The 21,285-nt window shown below is 42.1% G+C and overlaps 3 protein-coding genes across 13 annotated transcripts; all 3 read right to left on the bottom strand.

Moving 5' to 3' along the window:
* Positions 1 to 302: 302 nt before the first annotated feature.
* Positions 303 to 2,720, bottom strand: LOC122130574 (unconventional myosin-Va-like). Its single transcript, XM_042705290.1, has 3 exons — positions 1,911 to 2,720; positions 948 to 1,058; positions 303 to 547 (listed from the first exon to the last, which is right to left on the bottom strand). Exons 1-3 carry the CDS (start codon positions 1,935 to 1,937, stop codon positions 329 to 331), a joined length of 357 nt encoding a protein of 118 aa, XP_042561224.1. The 5' UTR covers positions 1,938 to 2,720; the 3' UTR covers positions 303 to 328.
* Positions 2,721 to 2,810: 90 nt separating this feature from the next.
* On the bottom strand, positions 2,811 to 11,255 carry mbd3b (methyl-CpG binding domain protein 3b). Of its 11 annotated transcripts, none has more exons than XM_042705285.1 (8): positions 11,239 to 11,255; positions 10,987 to 11,076; positions 8,431 to 8,590; positions 8,143 to 8,280; positions 6,328 to 6,418; positions 5,978 to 6,155; positions 5,368 to 5,520; positions 2,811 to 4,106 (listed from the first exon to the last, which is right to left on the bottom strand). In XM_042705285.1, exons 2-7 carry the CDS (start codon positions 11,064 to 11,066, stop codon positions 5,373 to 5,375), a joined length of 795 nt encoding a protein of 264 aa, XP_042561219.1. In that variant the 5' UTR covers positions 11,067 to 11,076; positions 11,239 to 11,255; the 3' UTR covers positions 2,811 to 4,106; positions 5,368 to 5,372. The 11 variants fall into 11 exon arrangements, with proteins under 11 accessions (XP_042561219.1, XP_042561214.1, XP_042561213.1 ...); XM_042705280.1 differs by lacking the exons at positions 10,987 to 11,076; positions 11,239 to 11,255 and adding exons at positions 9,483 to 9,548; positions 9,921 to 10,286; XM_042705279.1 differs by lacking the exons at positions 10,987 to 11,076; positions 11,239 to 11,255 and adding exons at positions 9,483 to 9,551; positions 9,921 to 10,285.
* A 1,666-nt stretch (positions 11,256 to 12,921) lies between these two features.
* Positions 12,922 to 19,794, bottom strand: LOC122130576 (cytochrome b-c1 complex subunit 10-like). The gene is made up of 3 exons (XM_042705301.1): positions 19,664 to 19,794; positions 18,972 to 19,115; positions 12,922 to 13,115 (listed from the first exon to the last, which is right to left on the bottom strand). The coding sequence occupies exons 1-2, from the start codon at positions 19,720 to 19,722 to the stop codon at positions 18,995 to 18,997; spliced, it is 180 nt and encodes a 59-aa protein (XP_042561235.1). The 5' UTR covers positions 19,723 to 19,794; the 3' UTR covers positions 12,922 to 13,115; positions 18,972 to 18,994.
* Between the last annotated feature and the right edge of the window lie 1,491 nt (positions 19,795 to 21,285).

Raw genomic sequence — 21,285 nt, forward strand, 5'->3', positions numbered from 1 at the left:
CTGTATATCAATATTACTCAGTAGCAGCGGCACATGGATCAATACTGTAAGATAACAAGGTATTTTAATTCATATTTGTGTAATTTGCATAAAACTATGTTACATAACCACGTCTTATCAACCCTAAATGTTATTTTCTGTATTTAGACATGTTAAATGTGGAAGTCATATATGAAGAATGTGTGAGATTCGTTGTGAAGTTAATTTTTACTCAGCGCTGTACGAAACACCAAATCTACCGTACCTAGGAGTCATGACTCACTGAACTTTACACCCAGTAAAAAGAAGATGTTACAAGGTCATAAATATAAACACATTATTTATTTCGCTACTGAATTACAAACATTACGTCAGAGCGCCACTGCCTGTCTGGCATACCGCAGTAAGTGTAGATGCTGCTGTAGTCTAGGAAGCGGACCCGGAGGTTGTGCAGGACAGCAGGCTCATGCAGGAAGCTGAGGGCCGTCAGGTCATTCTCCCCCTCCAGGATGTCTGGGTTACCAAGCGGAGGGAGTTCAGCCGTGGCTGTGACTGGGTAGGACAGCTCCTGGAGTGCAGGAGGGGAAGAGGAAGCACAACTGGCTCTTCAGGGGTGACATTTGCTCATTTGGTGAATGAGTGTCCGTAGTCTCTTTTATTCAGGGGGGTGTATATGTCCCTCCATTATTTTCAGTATTTTCAGAGAGACTTGTGATCCAGACCATATTGTCACAAAGGCTTAATGCTGTCCTGCCTGAGATATCCATTCTGAATTTAATGCTATGAGGCCATTTTGTGCCAACGATGGGCTAGTGTACCTCAAAGGGAATAAGATTTTAAGAAACTGTGGATGTGTGGATGTTTGTCAGACTGTGAATGGATGACACATGCTGGTCACACAGTAGCTGTCAGCAGTCTGCTGTTATCAGTGGCGGTGTTAGACATGTGATGAGAGACGCATGTCTCACCCTGCCATCGCTAAGCTGCAACTGGAGCTGGTCATCGCCCGGGTTGAAGTCCTGCAGGAGCCGAGCGGACACCCACACACTGTCAGGGTCTGGCACCCACACACACGCACCCTGGTGGCACAGAGGCACACACACACACAAACACACACAAATACACACAAAATATAATGGACAGCAAGGAAATAGGAATCATGTCTTGCTCAATGAATGAGCGACAATGTACATTTCCATGAGCAATGAACAAAGCATCTCTCATTTAGACAAAAACGACTTTAAAACCTTTTTTTCATTAGGTTTCAAATTAGAGAACTGCTCAGAGTAAAGGGACTGTATGGCAAACGATGTCTACCCTTAGACAGGAAGGTCAACCATAAGTGTCTCCCTAAACTAGTGTCTTTACACACTGCAAATCCACTCACTACTACTGCAGAAACATGAATAAATATCACTGTATCACTCCCAAATGGCTGACTTGAGATCTGTCATTGAGAACCCCACATATGTATCATCAGCTGTTTATGTGCTCTCTCGGGCCCAACCCAACCACAGCTATGTTCTAGCATCAGCAGAAAACCTGAGCTGCCATGTTAAAAATTAACACTGGCTGTCCCTCCATCCCATTCCTTCCCTATGCAGGAACAGTAACATTACTAACGTTTGTCTACTTATTGTATTCAATGAGTATTATCAGTACAGGCATTGTTAATGGACTCAATGACCATGTGATTCATGGCACGCAACCTTAGCATGGATAAAAAGCTACCAAAATCACCTTTCGTGCTGCTCCCAAATGCAGATGTTTTCTTGTCTTCAGTAACACTTCGTGTCAGGTTTTAAGTGTGATCTCATCTCATGAATTTATATCATATTACAACACCCGAACAAAAACTGTCACTGATAAGACAAATTGTTGTCCGTATTCATCATGTTAGAAGAGGACATGTGCACAAAGAAGCACTTTACCTTGGTGTATAACTCGGTTGTTGCCATGCCAGCAGGGTTGATTGGGCAGATTCAAAATGATTGAGGCCTTTGAGGTTCACTAAATCCAAACATGAACAACAGGAGGATCCTCTCAGAGGATGGTGTTGTCCACTTTCCTGTTGCCTGCTCAGTGAGAACGACTGTGTCTATGCACTTTGCTCCATGGAGGATGGAACCACTTACCTCTGCACGGCTAGTTAACTGTTAATCTCCAGAAGACATGGGACTGCCTCACTTCAGCTGGTGGACTCTATGCCACTAGATGGCCCCAAGCTTTTCATGGTGCTACGCTTTCAAAAACAGTGAAGATGTTCAAGGAACTTCAATTAACATGATGGTTCAATAAAGCAAAAATATATCAATATATGTATTTGAATTTTGCCACATTTACTCTCTGTATAAAACATTTGAGCAAAATGACATGATAGATTGTGTATATTCTGAATGGAATACTAAATGTGACATAAAATATACACCCGATCCTGTCCGAGACTTCTTTACCAGTAACAAACCTAAATAGTTGTTCCTTAGATCACCATCACCAATTAAATACTTGAGAGAAGTTTCTACTGTAACCTCAGAACCCACAAAACAGAACAGTATTATGTAGTCTGTAATGGTATATATTATCAGTGTGTTTGCCTCTGCTAACATCTCCAAATGCCAGGTAATGAGCAGCCAAAGGTCATGCTATTTACAGGTTTTAGATATGCCACCGTCATGGAAACACTCAAGTCTAGGCGGCCAAAACAGCAATCAAATGACTAAAACTCTCATTGATCATTTGTCAGTCACTGTGAGTGTTAATGAAGAGCAAACATGTGGACGTGAAAAACACACCATTACACATCATCACACAGAAATAACTCAATACACAACTTCACATAGAGCTGAATTTTAATCTGTAAACCATGTATTCAAATCAACAGTCAGTCTGTTAAAGTAAAAACAGTAACCCTTTCATATTGTAAGAAACCAAAGGGTGTTCTAGAAGAGTGAGGCTGCAGGCAACCCCTGATGATGCTATGAACGTCCTCACTCGCGAGAGGATTCATCACTCATCTGTTTTTCTCCAGCGCACATTATGGTTCACTGAGGGAGGGTGGAAAGGAGGCAGCACCAGTGACAATTCAAATCATTTTCTAGAAAAGAACAAAGATGGCACTAAATGTCAAGTTTACTCATATTTCTCAAGAAAGGGTAGAAAAACAAACCTATTTTTTTCTGTCATTTATATGGGTGTACTTGTTGAGGGGCAATGGAAATCTTAACAGTACTTCACAGACAAGAGCTGTTCAAAAGAGAGAAAATAAAACCGTGTAACATATCCCAGGATAACCAGCTCAATCTTCTGACCGAGCTATTGTCAAACTGAGAGAGGTCAAAGTTCACATGACCTTAGGGGCAGTGTAGGATGAGTGAAATTTCATGGCCCCTCTTTGGTCATCATCATCATCATGAGAAAGATGAAGGACACTGTTCACATTACAAAAATCTTAATGCTCTCTAAAAACAACAGACAAATAAACGACAACAACAAAAGCAATAACACTTTAAAAGTCACAATTCAAACAATCTTGTCTTTTTCAAAAAACAAAACATCTATGAAATTTAGAGTGCAGGTGTCACATAACCTTGTTCCCTCTCAAGTCACTTTTAGTGCTCTGAGAAACAGCATCAGAAAACAAACCAGTCCATCCCATAATACCATTTCCCTAGACCCAACAACACATCTTCTTACCACAGTAACACTTGTGCATCATTCCTTGAGCAAACAAGGCTGCAATATCTCTCAGGTCAATTTTTACAAAGTGATACGGCATTGACATGATTGTCACAAAATGAATGCCTACCGACAGGATTCAATCTGCATGAGTCCTGAATAGAAATACTGTATTTAGCTGACCGTATAGTGTAGTTTTCCTCTAACAAGCCATTGTTGAAACGGTTTGTTTTGTTCAGGGCAAAGATTACAAATGCACTAATCAAAGTTTCAGAGCTGAACCAGCCGCCATCCATGGAGATAGGGGACTCCGTGTACACAAGTGATGGAGGCTTTCTGTACTTTTCAGTGGTAGCAGGTGAGGTGATGGTCGGGACTGTTAGAGGTGGTGGGAATCTGGTTATGGTCCTACGAATGAATACTGGAACCCACGACCAAACTGTTCATATATCCTGTAAAGCCAATGAATGTGAATTAATGGCCACTCAAAAGACACATCACTTTAAAACAAAGACAATAACTGCACGTACAGCGTCATGCAAAAGTTTGCGCACCCCTGGTCAAAATTTCTGTTACTGTAAATAGTTAAGTGAGTAAAAGATCAACTGGTTTCCAAAAGGCATAAAGTTCAAGATGAAACATTGTTTTTTTTAACATTTTATGCAAGATTAGTGTGTTATTATTATTTTAAATAAAAAAAACGTTTTGGCACCCCAAGAGATTTGAGCTCTCAGATAACTTTTACAAACGTCTCAGACCTTAGTTGGCTTGTTAGGGCTATGGCTTGTTCACAATCATCATTGGGAAAGGCCAGTTGATGCAAAAATGCAAAGCTTTATAAATTACTCCTCAAAACCTTCTCCCAACAATCGTTAGCCGTGGGCTTGTCTAAGCAGCTGCCTAGCTCTCTATAATAATACTTGGTGGCCACAAAAGCAGGTGAGGGCTATAAGATAGCAAAGCGTTTCCAGGTAGCCGTTTCCTCAGGTTGTAATGTAATTAGGAATTGGCAGTTGACAGGAACGGTGGAGGTCAAGTTGAGGTCTGGAAGACCAAGACAACTTTGAGAGAACAGCTCGTAGGATTGCTAGAAAGCCCCGTTTGACTGCAAAAGGCCTTCAGGAAGATGTATCACACTGTGGAGTGGTGACTACTGTGCAGCGACACCTCCAAGGAACTTGGAGGGTCCAAGTGACCCTCACAGTCCACTGACCTAAACGTCATCGTCAACAACTTCAAGCATCTTTGAGAACTTTGAAAAGCGCTATATAAATGTGATGTATTATTATTATTATCATTATCATTATCTTCGTAAAAATCTGTGGATAGACCTCAGAAGAGCAGTGCATGCAAGACGGTCCAAGACCCTCACAGCACTAGAAGCCTTTTTCAAGGAAGAGTGGGAGAAAATCCTCCAAACAGGAACTGAAAGACTCTTAGCTGGCTACAAAAAACTTTTACAAGCTGTGATACTCGCCAAAGGGGTTGTTACAAAGTGCTGACCGTGCAGAGTGCCAAAACATTAGCTCTGAGCCCTTTTCTTTTTTTGTCATTTGGAAACTGTAAAAGATGGAATTACAAAAGTAATCTTGCTTAAAATGTTAAAAAAGAATGTTTCATGTTGAACTTTATGCCTGTTCCCTTCCAGAGAATTCCAGTGAGACATACTTGTGTGTTTTCTGGGCCCTAAACCCAAAGCCTTTCCTGCTGTACCTCTGCTATACAGCGTCTGCGTTGTCGTCTCCGTTTCCGTCCTCCTTCAGAGCGTCTTCTTCACTGCCGGCCTCCTCCACATGGGCCAACATGTCGGCCATCAGCGCCTCCTCCAGCCTCTTCCTCACGCTGTACACCAGCTCCTCCTGCTTCCTGCAAATCAAAATAGCAATGTGCCAGACAAATAAAATGTCAGATGCATTTCAGTCTGCTCAAATCATTTACAGTTCACTTGATCTGAAAAAGGGAGCATTTATATGGAAACAGACACCGGTCAATCCCTTCAAACTGTAATAAACAAGTACAGTGGGTGCTTGCATGCATACTTCATTTTCCTGGATGATGTAAAACCACAGCTCAGTATTTTTCTAGTACTTAATACAACATCCAAGATTTGTCCAACTCCAAAAGTCAAATGCATGGGACAATTGTTCACTAGACCTCCATATGCAAGTAAAAAAAAAACAAGGCTGACCAGTTTTATTGTCGCGCAATGACACACAGCAACGCACACGTGCATATATTAGGTGGCGACACAGGACACACACACACACACTGTTGTGACAGACACCACGCTCGAGCAGTGGCATGAAACGATGCATGGCCATACCTGATGTCCTCATCTGTGACGATGAAGGCCTTGCAGAGGGGCTGTGACGTGTTGAGCCAAACTCCAGGGTTCTTCTCCACGGCAGCAGACAGCTGGCCAGTGATGGGGGCTGTGCTGGTGTGCAGAGCACTGGCTATGGCCGACAGGAGTGTCTTATCTGTGCATCCAGGTCCCACTCCTGCATTTACATTACATATGCTCATTTAGCAGAGGCTTTTAGTCATCCCATCCCAAGTCTTCTTGGTACGACACAATTCCTCAAACGTACAAGAACTACATCACTGTTGTACAAGAACCTTGGTCTCTGTGTTTAAATAGACAATAGCCATTGCCCAATTTGTCTCCAGTACCTTGCAAGCCTTTGGGCAGCTCCATGGTCTTGACGAGCTCCTCCGCTATGTCAAACGCATTGAGCCCACTAAGCTTCTTCTCCCAGAAAAGCTGTTGGAAAAGTGTATGGGTTAAAACACAGTCCTCTTTGGTGAGGGCAGAACAGATCAAATAGACTCCGTGGGCCCTAATCTGATAGATGTGCACCGCAGTGTCTTAGAAGAACATTGTTGTACTTGGGCATATTCAGTTGGTCATTTCATAACATAGGCACAGACCGAAGCTCCTCTGGGGGTGGACCAACGCCTCTTTTTGGTGTTAATGATCAAAAAGGTAGGCATTGCATGGAAGTTGTTTTGAGGAAGGCATTCTGCCACTTCCTTCTTTGAAACGGAACCTGCATCCTGGTTGTCAACGTCTGGCAGGCGCATCTAATCTAATATCTACAGAGTTTGACAGCATAACAAGGACCAATCAGTTACTAAATTGACGAATCATTTAAATAAACAAAATATGCAGCCAAATGGCTATGTATGTCATCATTCATCTGGGCCTTAATGCGCAACAAAAACCTGAGACAGAAAAGTAATATTTTGGGGATTTTACAGCATATTACTGTCTTGGATTAGGCCACTGATCCAAGGCGTCATTCTCCCATTTACGATTCTAAAATAGCCTTTCAGTAGCAATGAAGATGGGCCTAACGTCAGAAGGAGATCAATTTCTCTGCCTACAAATGGGATAATTCTGTAAAATACTTTTCACTGCTCATTAAATATCTTTTGTTGCCAACACAAGCTACTGAAACTAACATACAAGTTGACATCTACAGTGGGTCTCTCCAAGTTCAGTAATGCTGCTTGAGTTAGTAGCACCAACTACATCAAGCTGTTTTATGTCAAATACAACTAGAGTCGTAATAGTGATAATGTCGTGCAGGAATCTCCATCATCATATAGGTAGCCTATAGTAATAATGATTCAATGTCTTCATGACGTAGAGGGCCAAGAACATAGAAAGCATTGTCAGATGCTCGGTATACACGTCCTGTAAGTCGTATAATATTCCAATACATCTTATTAGCCTATATATTTTGTATGAAAGTGGTAATGGGACTTTTTTCCCTGAAGAAATGTCTACCCATCCCTACTAACCTTTAAACCTTTCCACTATATCCCACACAACTTCCCTAGCTTGCTTTCTTGCCTGTTTATTGGGCCCATGGGCCTTTATGTTAAATAATGTGAAGACCACAGAAATGATAACCCTTTGGTGATTTGAACGGTGCTGGGCTTTTATCAGTTCAACGTGACATATTTAAATCATTGAAATATTTCTATAACATGCACTGATGTCTTTTGGACTTGAACAAAACACCTGATAAGCGGTTTGTCATCACAGCACATGTCAGCATTATTATCGATATGACGGCACACCCACAAATGAATATGTCTTTTCACGTGCCCCACAAAGGTTTCCCACTACTCTGCCGCCCTGAGTGCGTACACACAAATAACAACTTTTCAACTCCTTGCTTTGATATTGCACCATTTGTGGACTATCATTATGGCACACGTGTAACGCATAGCTCGTTGCCCTATGAAATTAGGGCCCAGTGGCCTATCTAAGGGCATCATGAATGACTATGCTGGCAAACGATATACCTGAAAGACTGGATCGTTTACCTTAAATGACATGCATATTATCAACTGCCGACCACACTTGTAATACAACAACATAGCTGTTAACCGGTTATTACTTGCTTACTTCTATATACTCACACAAGAAAGCATTTTCGAAGCAACAACAGGTTAATGGTATGCAATGAAGGTTACCTGTCTAGGCTGGTCAATAGCCTTCTGAGGATCTGTCTTGACCTTATTGCTGGGATGGTTGGTAACCTTGGTGACAGGCTGTTTGAAGATGGAGGCTGTTTGTCTGACTGGCAGTGATGTGTTGAGATCAGGCTTGCCCTATAACATACAACACAGTCCTGTCAGCGCAGAAATCCAATGGATTACCGGTATAATGCATCACAATTTTGACGTAGAATTGCTGATAGAAAAAAAAAACCTTGTGATGTTCAATCCTGATAGATCTTTAGTCTGAACCTGTACACACACCTTTGTTTGAGTGTTGTTGTCATAGCGAAGTCTCTGTCGGTTCTTGTTGAGTTTACTCATGAGCATTTTACCCGTGCGGAAATCAAAGGAGCTGAGATCCATTGAGTTTCCAAGGTAACGAGCCAGCTGCGGCTTGCTCCGAAACTTCTTTCCAGTTGGACTGGGAGGGAGTGAAGGGTAACAAACCATGTTGTGAGGTGTTGTAGAAGTGAAAGGACAATACAGTAAGACATAAACAGGAGCACTTTCAGGCACATAAATACACATGACTGATACCAAGACCACATGTAAAACAACTCACAGATGCAAAACGCTGCATGCACAAAACTAGAGTTAGTCAGCAGAGCAGTAGCACGCATTTAACACACAATGAGAGCACAGCCACTTATGGTAATGTTATGGTAAATGAATGAACTGGCAGGAACTTTCTAATTTTGCTGAATTTCGAATAGGCATGTAACTCCAACTTCTAGGTCAAGATGTCCATAATGTTTAGTTACAGGCCCACGTTTTGGACAGCAAAATGTCTATTCACTTTTCTTAAGGGTAATCAACAAGCCATTGGAGCAGGTTTGGATGAATGGGGCCAATTCATAAAATGCGTGCCAGTGGTCAAATTCGAACCCCCACAAAGGCAACATTGTTTCGCATTATGCAGCTGTCGCCGTCCACAAAACGGAACTAGCAACGTGCGTCATAACCTGGGTTGCGATGGCGAGCGGTCGGATTTGCTAACCCCCCTCCCTAATGAATATCTTTCTTTCACAAAGAACCTGCGAGCAGCGTACGACGGGTCTCTTTATTCCTTCACCCAATTAGAGTAGCTGATTCAAGCACGTATATGAGCTTGCGGTTAGTGCATTTGCTGTTAATGTGATGCAATGAAGATTTCAAGAAACAGATTTAATGCATAAAACATGATTCGTGCTTTCCGCCGGTAATCCATGCAAAATTCCAGCCACTGAAACCGGCAATGGTGAGAAAGCAACAACAGTTTCGCGTACGTGCACCATATTACAGGATGAGGTTTAAGAAGTAAAATTATACGGTACCACAAACTATACAAACGACCCGCCTCCCCCCTTTCTCGCCTCTGTTCCTCCTCCTCTTCCTCACCTCTGCTAAAAAAAGAACAACCATCTATTCCTGAGCATGGTCATCTAATGTTATATCTGCAAAGTTGATGACATTTCAGACACTATTCCAATTCCTGTTACATGTAATCCAACGGTCGTCAGGTCATTAGATCGTTTAAGCAACATGTCGGCTTTGTAATTGACTTTGAAAGTCTTGTAGGCTAGCTTTGTCTTGCAATTAACATGGTGGGCTGCTGGCCTCGTTGTTTTGATGCCGCATTAAGGCTACATCCCCGCCCCAACTTTCTCTGAGTCACCCTTGCAAATGCATCCTAAACCACAACCATACCCCCCAACCCTCTGCAGGAGCACCCGTACTTCGGCATGATGCACCGTGTCCTCCTCTCTCAGTACCTAAAGTAATAGACATCGCTTTTCCCCGCAGACAAACCCGACTTTCTGGTCACTTCTTCCCTTTTCCAGCCCTTTGGGAGAGCCGAGCACTCCCACCTTTTCCTTTCCATGTTTCTCCCGGCTTAATTCCGATGGTGATGGTAAACAAGCAGGGCTAGGTGTCTTAACGTTTGTGGCACGGAATGCAAATCATTCGCATTAAATGCTTCTGTCAACAACTACACGGCCATTTTCCAATGCTGCAACAGTCTCCAACAATAACTGCATCTCTTTGTCACTGATATCGCTCCGCCGTAACTCATAGCCTCATCACCCCTCGCTTGTCTCGCGAGGGCAATGAAAGATACGTCCGCATAGGAAATATAGGCTGGCCTACTGTACGCTACAGTAAGTTTAGTGGTGTTCCGGCCCAACCTTTCCAGACTGAGCCAGACGTTTGTGCCATGCATTGGATCCTGCATTGGCTGCTTCTCACAATGGCCGCGACCGAACGTAAAGCGATAGTGACGTTGATGCATTTATATTTAAAACATATCCTATTCTAATGTAGCTAAACTGTCAAAGGCATTAGCTAGGTTGTAAAGTCTTTAACTCAAGTGCTGAAAAACTGTGCAGCTTTCGCTTGTTGTGATCGCAAAACGGAACGTCGTGGTAAGGGAAGTTTGTCATCGGTGAAGATATTCACTTGCCAGCGGGCTATTCAGTTCGTCGTGGATCCGTAGCCTTCCTCATTTATTCGAACATAATAACTCATTGAATCTCTGTTTACATGTGACCATTCCTGTCTGAAACATTTTGTCTAAACTTAAAATCAGTGATCCACAACAAATGCGAAACATCATCTAATTTGTTCTCTGCGTTCGCAAGACACCTAACGTTAGGTTTAACAATGCTTCTGTGACTATGCCACCGCAGTTTGTGCATGCGAGCCGTTGCATTTATGAACAGGTTATTGACACTATTAGATTGATTAGCTGGAAAAAGCGAAGCTCAAATGCATTCACAAAGAAAGCAATGGAAATAATAATAGCTCGTAAATACCCAATTGAAAATGCTGACCACTTACTCGTTTTTCTCCATCTCGCATTCTATCTTGATTTCTCCCGTTTTGGTGTTGGTTAAATCCCCTCTCCGCTCCTCTTTCATTCCCCTCCCCCTTCAACGAGACAAATGAAAGACATTATCCGCGAAACCAGGGAACCCATAATAGATTAGAGCCAAGTCTATTAGTAAGAGAGTGGTAATATCCGATAATCTGAAATGACTAATTCCATTAGACTTTCGAAATCTCGAGCAGTTGACTGCAATATTTACAAACCTTTCTCAAATATCGCTTGCTGTTCTGCACTGTCACTGAAACGGACGGCAGTTTGGTTTAAAAAGTGCTGGGGACACAGATGGGATTTTACATAGGCCATCCTACCTGTCACTGGCCTATTGCGTTCTCCCTCTACTATTACAATAAGCGTAGCCCGAATACACATGAAGAAAGAAAACATACGTTACTGGGATTTTGTAGTGCTTTAAAACTAAAATATTAAAATATCTCTTGTCAATTAGGACCCAGCAGATACAGAATTATGCAGTGAAAACAACTTATTTTTCGAAACTATAAGAGTCGTGCTGATGTTAAGAGAGAACCACAAAGATTACTGCGGTCCGAGGGTGCGGGTTCAGGGTACACATTCAAAACCAACCACCTATGCATAGCCTACTTTGCCAAAGAGTAACATAAATCCTGCGCACTACAACACGACTATTTCACCATGTTAGCCACAGGCAGACATCTATGCACCTAGACATCTGGTGCATATGTTCAGCATAGCTATAACTTGCCTGCTACTTTGCCAGTGACCGACCAAACACAGCAAAGCTTAATGATAATAAACCATCTTATAGTCCACTGAAAGTTAGTCAAGTATCATTTCATGAAGAATAATGTAGGCTATTTTAGAGACTATGAACTAGTAGCCTATACGTTAGCTATAGATCACTCTGGCCAAAGTGGCTGTTTTTAGACGTTTTAGTGATGCAACACTTTATTGTCATTGTTCTTGTCAAACTGAACCAAAATGGGCAATGGTAGCACCAGACTTTAGAAACTCTGTTAGCACAGTTTAAAACCACACAACGCCAGGAGGACATCTTTTTGACATAATGACCCAATGTTAATTTAATAACTTGGCATTCTAAGCGCAAACATGGGTGGGTTAGGCCAATGCTGAAGTGTGTCCACAAACAAACCATGTACCATCTTCCATGTATAAATGAGTTCCTTCAAAGCAACATTTGTTCTGTGAACCTTCTAAATTATTTCATGTCGGGCAAATCTCCCTCACAAGAACGTCCGCCTCCGTTCGCGACCAGACATTTGTCGTAGAACAAGTTGTTTGTTGTAGAACAATTACTGTGCTCAGTGTGAACGTTAATGAAGTATGGTCGAATCATTGTAATTGACTGATAAAAAAAATGCCACATCATTGCCACATCCACTATACTCAACCCATTTCTGTTTGATTGCGTCCTGCTTTGTGTCAATGAAATTAGCAAATATAGGTATCCCCGCCCATTCTCACTGTGCGGTTGCTGATGAGTGAAACCTGTTCAAATAAGGGCCCATACTTTCATTTTCGTATATCAGTTCGAATTCAATCTATATATTGCTGGTAAAGCACTGAGAAGCTAATTTTACTAAGATTTTATTTTCAGTTGTCAAACTGGTGGGGACGATTAGATCGCAAAAAGTGGTGGCGATATGTCCCCAACATAACTGACAAAAGTTCTGGGCAACAACAAACATGTCAAAGAAGTAAAATAAATATAACCTACCACAACGAATGGGCTGTATAGGCTCCAAAACCGGCCATCATCCTTAGACCAAATTCTAAAAGCTTCAAGCTGGATATACATAGTCATGTAAAATGTTTAATCAGTCATAGTTAATACAAACTATGAAATAATTCAATACTGAATATTCAATACATTTTACAAGAACGATGATACAAAGTGGGTCAGCATCACCCATGTGATTTATTTATGTGTACTTTAAAACACATAATTTATTTTATTTATTGACAATTAAGGAATTGCAGACAACAAACTGCAATGTCTGTAAGAACACCACTGGCTTAACAATCCATCCATTCCTTCCATCTCAAACAGAATAAAGTCTTCAGTCAGGCTCTGGTCCTGCTCCTGCAAACAGATGATTAATTGCCTATTAGTGCCAGATATTAAACACTTTGGGTTTTGCCCAGATATACAATGTTATGTGAATAAACATAATAGAGTGTGCAAGTCATTTTGTATGCTGCGGATGAGCATTTTAGGAATTTCCTGTTTGTTTTTTAAAAACCCTATGAGGGTTGAAGAGTGAAAGGGGTTTTGGAAAATTGACAAAACAGCACTCGTGGTAATAACTGCACCCTGCATTCGATTCTGTTAATAAAATACATGTGAATGTCATCTCCGTATAGACTATAGACCCACTAAGTTATATCTCTAAAATCTGTCTGTTTCTATCCCTCTGCTAAAAGCAAAAAAATACAGAGCAAGTCACCTAGCTAATGCGTCACCAATTTCACGAGCAGAAGCTAACGGTGGGTTAAAGATGTTGTTGGTAAAGGATGGGTGGTAAGTCAGGAAGTAAAGAAGTAATTCTGGTCTCTGGTCAAGACCTGTGACCTGACCAGAACGGAAAACACTATAAGTTTGCTTGGCTAATATCAGGACCTTTATTTCTTCGTTGAGGAACGGGGTCGATTGCCTGACTTTTAAACAGTCTTTTTTTTTTTATTCTGTGAAGTTATATGGCTTAATACTCAACTGACTTGTAAACCGACGATCGGTGGTAATCGGAAGTAATTCTGGTCTCTGATTGGTTAAAACCGGTCAGGTGACAGGTCTTAACCAATCAGAGACCAGAATTACTTCTTTACTTCCTGACTTACCACTCATTCTCTGGTTACCACCCATCCTCTACCGACAGATGTAACCTTGGTTCTGTGAGCTGAGTAACAGGTCGCCAAGACCTATGGGATTCCCTCACTGATCACGTGATGTGACTTAGATGCTTATGTCAAAGTAATATCAGGGTCCAGTCAGACCCGCCCCCCACTACCTGTGACGTAACCTTCTGCTTTTGCTTCACTCAATAATTGAGATTTTGTGAAGGTGACCTTAAGGTTGTACTAACCTTGCTATTTCACATGAGCCAATCCCCCCATTCAACAGTGGGAACGCAGCCTAATGACCAGTAGAATCACATTGCAACAGCAATGCAGTAAAGGCGCAACAGCAACAACCTATTTCCCAATACGAACTATAAACATACAAGGCATGGTCAAGTGTCTGGATTAACTCATCGTGCGGTGTCTAGTACAGAACAGGTCGGACAGGACATTGAGCCTGTAGTACCTCATGAAAGTAGTGGGCACAGCCCAACCGACAGCCTCATATATGTTGTTGAGGCTAACTCCTCAAAACATGGCCCATGAAGTAACCACGTCCTGGGTAGAGTGAGCTTCTACTCCTGTAGCAGGTGTTACACCCTGGAAACGGTCTCTACAATCCAGTGAGCCGATCTTTGTTTAGCGAGAGGCTGGCCCTAGCTCTTTCATTATGGTAGACAAGGAGCTGCTCAGCTTGTCGAAGGCTGCGCGTTGGGAGATGTAGGCTCTCAGAGCCCAAACTGGCCATAAGGTGTGAAACCTCTGAGCTTCAAGAAAATAATGTGTTGCTGGGTAAAAGGCCGAGATGGTAACAGCTGAACAGCATGTGTCTACGGCACAACTTTAGGCAGGAAAAAACGGGTTTAGGCAATAATCTGCTTTAGATCCAATCGTGCCCGATTGTTGAGTAAGATGGGTTTGTGCTGAGTAAATGCAACTACCCAACTCTCTTGGCTGAAACCACAGCAAAAAGAAATGCTGTCTTCGGTGACCGTTCCAACAGACCTAAGGAGTCCAAAAGCTGAAATGGTGCACTCATCGGTGCATTAGGTACAATATCCAAACGCCAGGATGGCACACAGCCCTAGGGGGTTGCAATCTGCGCACCCCTTTCATGAAACGGGATGTAAGGGGGTGTTTGCCCATGGTAGTTCGATCTATGTTCTCTCCTGCCCAGCTGAGATTGCTGCCACATAAACTTTATGTGTGGATTCTGCTCTCCCCACAACCATAAGCCCATGTAACAAGTTTGCTTCAGGATGACTGAAACATGGCAGGATGATGAGGAAACAGCAGTTGTGGAAGACACCCCATTTGTAAGCATGTATGGTCTGTGTGGATGGAGCCCTAGCCACTTTAATGACCTCAATCACATCAGAGGAAAGACCTGATGCTACCAGGCGGTTGCACTCAAGGGCCACACACCCACAACTTCAGGAGGCCAGGGGTCTGGTGCCCAGGTGTGCTGTCTGCTTGGGACAGAAGGTTGGGCCGTTGTGGGAGTTCCAGAAGGTTGGGCCGTTGTGGGAGTTCCAGAAGGTTGGGCCGTTGTGGGAGTTCCAGAAGGTTGGGCCGTTGTGGGAGTTCCAGAAGGTTGGGCCGTTGTGGGAGTTCCAGAAGGTTGGGCCGTTGTGGGAGTTCCAGAAGGTTGGCCCGTTGTGGGAGTTCCAGTGGTTGATCTGTCAACAACTGCATCAGGTCGGCAAACCAGTGACTGTGAGGCCACCTGGGTGCTATTGAGAACACACTTGCCTTCTCTTGGTGAACCTTGCTCAAAACCCTATGGCAATCTGGTGCAAGGCTAATGACCTCAGCCCCCTTTGCCGGTTTATCTGTGCAACCACTTGTGTTGTTGGTCCTTATAAAAGAGCACGCTGTCCTTTCAGGACTGGAAGGAAATGTTGGAGAGGTAACTTATGTGTTTATATGCGCTGTTGTCCATGGTGAGGTCCACACTCCATGAACTCCTTGCCGGTTGAGGACTGCTCCCCAGCCAGTTAAGGAGGCATCGTTTGTCAGAGTCATCAGGCGATGGATCATGCCCTATGACACTCCTGTTGTGCCCTATAATGTTGTGTGCCACCACTGGACTGCTTTACAACACCCTGCGGAGACAGTTATCTGCCTGTTCTTGTCTCGTTTGTGTTGGATGTACCAACGTTGAATTTGTCTCATGTGTAGTAGCCCCAGAGGGACGGCATGAGCTCCTGCAGCTGAGAGGCCACTGGCACTCGTTTTCTCTGCTTGAAAAATGAAATTGTGTGTAGAAGGGATGTCACACGCTCTTCATCAAGGTGGAATCCATTACTAGACCCACGAAATGAGTAGACTTGCTGGGAACTAGGCAGCTCTTTTCTCCATTTATTGCCAGCCCCAGCTCTTAAAAGGTGATTTGAGATAATTCCTGTGTGGACCCATGCTTGGTTTTCTGAAGCTGCATATAACAGCCAATCGTCCAAATAACCCAGAATTTGGATTCCTGAAGGGGTGCCAATTCAGCTGCCATGCATTTAGTTAAAGTGCGAGGGGCAAGAGAAAGGCCAAAAAATAAAACCTGGAAAACCAAATCTGAGTTATTGAAGATGGGCTGGGAGAATGGGAATGTGGAAATCCACATCTTTTAGACCTATCGTTGTGAACCTGTCTCCTGCTTGCAGAGACTGAAGGATGGCTTTGAGAGTTAACATTTTGGAGGGGAAAGCCGAAAGGTGGGATGAAGGCCTCCATCCTTTGATCCTGTGATAAACTGAGAAGAAATGCAGCACTGGAGTGTCGGACCCATCAGGGACAAGGTTCTGTTTGTTGCATCATGGGCCGTCAGCGGCCTGTGGACATCAAGGCCCTGGCCCCTATGAGGACGATGCATGAGGGCAATGGCAGTATAGTGAGGCAAAGATAGATAAAAACTGGTCAAATATTTCCTTCTATGGTTTTCCTTGGTTTTCTACTGGTGTCGTTTCACTCACACTTTATTTTGTTAAATGCACCTGCTACAGCTACCGAATTCTTTCCCAATAGTTTGAATATTATCAGTTAGGAACGTTTTTTCCGGGCTAATATTACATCTAGACGAGCAACTGCGACTTCACAGGCAAAACAAGGGCAATGGATGGCAACTAGCTTGACTCAGGGTCACTACACATGGAGACATCATCAGGTTATAAAATGATTGGTATTTGCTTGAAGATACTTTTGTTGAAGTTAATGACAGGGAGGGTAGAATTTCTTTTGTGCGAGAGGTGCATAAAAGTGGACACCAAGGATGTACAAAAAGTGCTGGCAAATGGGGCAAAGCACAGAATTGAAAATTGCTGGCTGATGTTGGAAGGCAACTTCAAGTTCAAGTGTAATGTTGTGACTGCTATGAGACCAGACGTGGTGGTGTATTCAGAGTGGGAGTGCACAACAATGCTGAATGCCTGATCAACGTAATGTTCTGCCATTTCAGTGCGCCTGAAGAGCTGCAAAGCGACCCGGGGCAGAACTTCTGGGCTGGCGGGTTCAGCGAGGTTTGACGGCAGCTGGGCCTCAAAAAGTCTCTGACTACCCCGTGGCGTCCCCTGAGTGACAGACTAGTCGATCACTTTAATGGTCATCCAGATCAGCCACCAGTTCCAAGACTGGGAACAACATCTGCCCCTGGTCCTATGGGCTTACCAGACGGCAGTACAGGAGTCTACAAGGTCACAGCGGCAGCATCAACTCCTGGCACACCTTACAGACCTGGTGCTGCAGGCAATGGTCGATGGTGAACACCGTGGCATATAGTGGGAGTGATCGCCCGTACTTCTATGTTGTGCTTCTTATGTGACGTACTCCCAATGTTTGTAGTGTAGAATGTTTACATCTGCAAATTCAGTTTAGTGTTCTAATTTTGAGTTTGGTGTTTCCCTTCTTATGTTAATGTCTATGTGTATTTTTAGTTAGTGATGTGGAGTCAGTGTAATTTGTAAATGCCCTTGTGTTTTAGCGTCTTTGTGCACCCTGGGTTTCTTCCTATCTCCTGCTGAGCAGCTATTGGACATGGAGTGTCCTTTCCTTGTTTACCCATTGATGTTGAAGCCTTATGAATTTGCATAGAATTACATTAAAAGGGGATTTTGAGACCCAGAACAGATTTGCCACCATTGCTTGATGACTACCATATCAAACGTTACCATTTAAAAAATAAAAATGACATTTTATTCAATAATATTCCACCACTTTTCCGCCTGTACTTTTAAAAGACAGTATGGTTTAAATGTAAAAATGAATAGATTCAAACTAATTAACTTGTGCAGCAAGTATTGCCTTTCCTTTAAAATTGAAAACAATAATTTGTGCTGATAGGCTTTTAAAATATTTTTTAAGTCACTGGCCAGAAAATGTAAAGTTACTTCCATTACTTTTTATTTCTTAAAAACGATTTTTTTTTTTTTACGGCACAAACGAACAGCAACACTTTTATTAGTTTTCTGATGACATGGGGGACCAGCTTCACAGAGGTCTGTTGATGTTGATCGGTGGTTGCTGTCGCAAAGGAATTGCGAGGCGGTACTATCTCCTTTCCTTTCATAAAGGATGCTCCAGTGTACCCTAGGCTAATGGAGATACGAAAGAATGCATTGAAGCTCCTCTCCTAATCTGTAATTCCTCTCCCAGAGAATTCAACCAGCTCTCATCATGGATGCCACTTAGATCATTCCGTGTCATTTCACTCAGTAAGGAACCTTCTGAAGCAGAAAAGACTCCGAACAGGGCTCTTGGATTCTCATAGCACCATGGTTGTCTTTTCCTGAGTCCTTATGAATTCTACTTCACGTCTTTCCTTGACCTCATAAAGTTTTCCACGAGGTCAAGGAAAAGTGGTAAGGAAAAGACAATAGGATGGACTATCAGAGATCACCTCGCCTTCTGGACTACTGCCAAAGAAGCGTTAAAATGCGAACTTCCGGTCGACTTGCATACTCTACACATACAGGTATTCTCTTAACCTATTTTGTGGATATGGCGCCATCTTCTGTCTGCTATATAAAACTTCTACCCTTTCATAAGGTCATTGATGTCAGAAGGAAGAAATATTGAAGAATTGAAAAACAACAACCAATGTCCACTCACGTACCCATGCTTTATTGCGTGGAAAAGCTATTCTTCCTTCTTGAATTTGCCATTTATGTAGGGGACATAGTCCAGAATCAATCTCCAATCAGTGAAGTGAACTAAAGCCACTCCACCAACTGTGCCCCAACCAACCATCGTGGGAACCCTTGACAAATGAAATCAGAGCCAAGTTAACAGTCACAGTAGAGGTGCTCTTGAGTTCACGTTGATCAAGGTTGTATTTAGCAAAACAGCGCGATCTGTATAACTTGTTTATATACTAAGGTGTGTCATTTCTAAGAAACATGTAATCTACTTTAATTTGCTCGTTTTACCACAAAATGGTCATAAACCACTAGCTAGATAGCTGACGTTAAATACAAGGTCTACAATACAATAGCTAGCTTGACTTGTAGACAAACCCTGGCGAATACTCAGTCACTTACTCGCTGTACGCTAGATGACTTGCAATACAGTTGGTGCGAGAAAGTGACTGACCAAAGGGAATATGGTTCAGTAGCAACTGAGGACAAAACCTAAACTATTTCATTAGCATAGTTTGTTTATCATATTAGGAGCTTTGCCTTTTTTCAATCCAATTTGTAAACATTGCACTCCCAGGTTTGCCAATTTAGCCTGCTAGGATAAATTATCTAAATCGGTTCAGTTAGCTACGGAATAAAAACGTCTTGATAGCACATTAAGTTGACTCACCAAGCTCTCGCAATAGCAATATACTTGGCACCAATGAGTTTGTTCAATATGTTTTGCATTTTGTCGATGGCTCAGAGCTCTGTTAATATGGCTGATGGTAAATAGTTTTAGGACCCAAAGGTGCCCATTTTATGGCCGGATTAAAATATCAATGTTACACTGTTGCCGCCCATAAGATTTGCAGTCATCTTGTATCCATGTTCTATGTATAAATAGAAAGTGTAGGCTATGTAATTAGGCTATGGCTCGTTTCACATAGACCTATAGACTTAAACGGATGAGTTTTCATGTTGCCTAAATACTGACAACCTAACATCAACTTTCACTAAGTGGGTCATCTTTAACTGTGCATATTTTTCACTTGAAGCAAGTATGCAGAGACAATAAAATGCTATAAAGCTATGATAAAACTTTTATTACAACGTTTCAATTGATTTTATTCTTTTTTGAAGTATACAAGATTCAAAGCCGGACATTGAAAAAAGGTATATTTCTGTCATTAAAAATGGCACATTTATTGCTACATTACTGTTATATACACGACAGTTCTCAATACCTACTTTATATATATATTTATATATAAAACAAAATGATAACAAAAAAACAAACAAAAAACAAAACAAAACAAAAAAATACCTAAACTGGAGGCACTCTGAAGACACAACAGCAGTATTGTTCATGTCTGTACTGCAGGTGTAAGATGCATGGTTCTGAAAGGTACATCTGTACTATGATGGAGACTGCTAGACCACTCATTCCTTCTCCAGCCCAGGACCTTAGCATACTTGCACATGGTACATTTTATCATTCAACTTCTGTGAATATAATTCAGTCCATTTATCAGGACAAATGATCTGCTATCACCTTCAGCAAGTATCACCTTACAAAAGAACAAATATTGAAGTGAAATGCAAAAAACATTGCCTCGTACAATCGGATACTATTAAACGCCACTCAAAGCTCTGACTTACAGAGATGCTGAAAATGTGGACAATGTCAAAGCAGACATCATAAGGATATTTCAGGGGAGAGAACAAAAAAAAACATCATTGCAGACTATTCTACAGATTTAAGGGAGGAATTTTGCTGACAGTATAGTATAAAAGAGATGCTCCAGTTCAGATGATTTTTAAAAAAAGAAAGAGGCCCCTTCTACCATCAAAGTTTTACCTTTTGAGGTGCTTCACAGAACACAGAGCTAAAGACCCCCAGGTCTTGCAGCCCAGTAGCGTCAAGAGGCATAGAAATGACAAAGTAGAAAAAGAAGGAAAACATAAAGTGGGGATAAAGAAAGAAGTGGGGGTTAAAAACAAAAACAAAAAGAAACTGAACCTGACAAATTTTCCCCACGGTATTGACATAGGTAAAAGATCATACCAAACTAAAAAAAAAAAAAAAGACATTTACACATGTTAAATGTTTCATTAGATACATTGAAAAATGTAAATGATTCCATTTCATATTTTCCCCAAAAGCGTGAAATGGGAAAATAAAAATAAAATTGGGATGTACCTCTTACCACAGCAACACATACAATGTTATGCTGTTAAAAATAGACAGAGGGAAAATGTTTTACAAATGAAAGAAAATTTTAAGTTTAGGCACTGGTAAGTCTTCACTCT

Source organism: Clupea harengus, unplaced genomic scaffold, assembly GCF_900700415.2.
Source record: "Clupea harengus unplaced genomic scaffold, Ch_v2.0.2, whole genome shotgun sequence".
Taxonomy (NCBI): domain Eukaryota; kingdom Metazoa; phylum Chordata; class Actinopteri; order Clupeiformes; family Clupeidae; genus Clupea; species Clupea harengus.

Excerpts from the sequence above, each read along its gene's own strand:
- LOC122130576 (XM_042705301.1), bottom strand. The coding sequence starts at position 19,722 with ATGCAAAACATATTGAACAAACTCATTGGTGCCAAGTATATTGCTATT. Across the intron at positions 19,116-19,663 it reads ATTGCTATTGCGAGAGCTTG|GGTTCCCACGATGGTTGGTT; the intron begins GTGAGTCAACTT and ends TCATTTGTCAAG.
- LOC122130574 (XM_042705290.1), bottom strand. The coding sequence starts at position 1,937 with ATGGCAACAACCGAGTTATACACCAAG. Across the intron at positions 1,059-1,910 it reads CAACCGAGTTATACACCAAG|GGTGCGTGTGTGTGGGTGCC; the intron begins GTAAAGTGCTTC and ends CTGTGCCACCAG. Across the intron at positions 548-947 it reads TGCAGCTTAGCGATGGCAGG|GAGCTGTCCTACCCAGTCAC; the intron begins GTGAGACATGCG and ends CCTGCACTCCAG.
- mbd3b (XM_042705279.1), bottom strand. The coding sequence starts at position 10,030 with ATGGAAAGGAAAAGGTGGGAGTGCTCGGCTCTCCCAAAGGGCTGGAAA. Across the intron at positions 9,552-9,920 it reads AGCGATGTCTATTACTTTAG|CAGAGGTGAGGAAGAGGAGG; the intron begins GTACTGAGAGAG and ends TTCTTTTTTTAG. Across the intron at positions 6,156-6,327 it reads GCTGCCCAAAGGCTTGCAAG|GAGTGGGACCTGGATGCACA; the intron begins GTACTGGAGACA and ends ATGTAAATGCAG.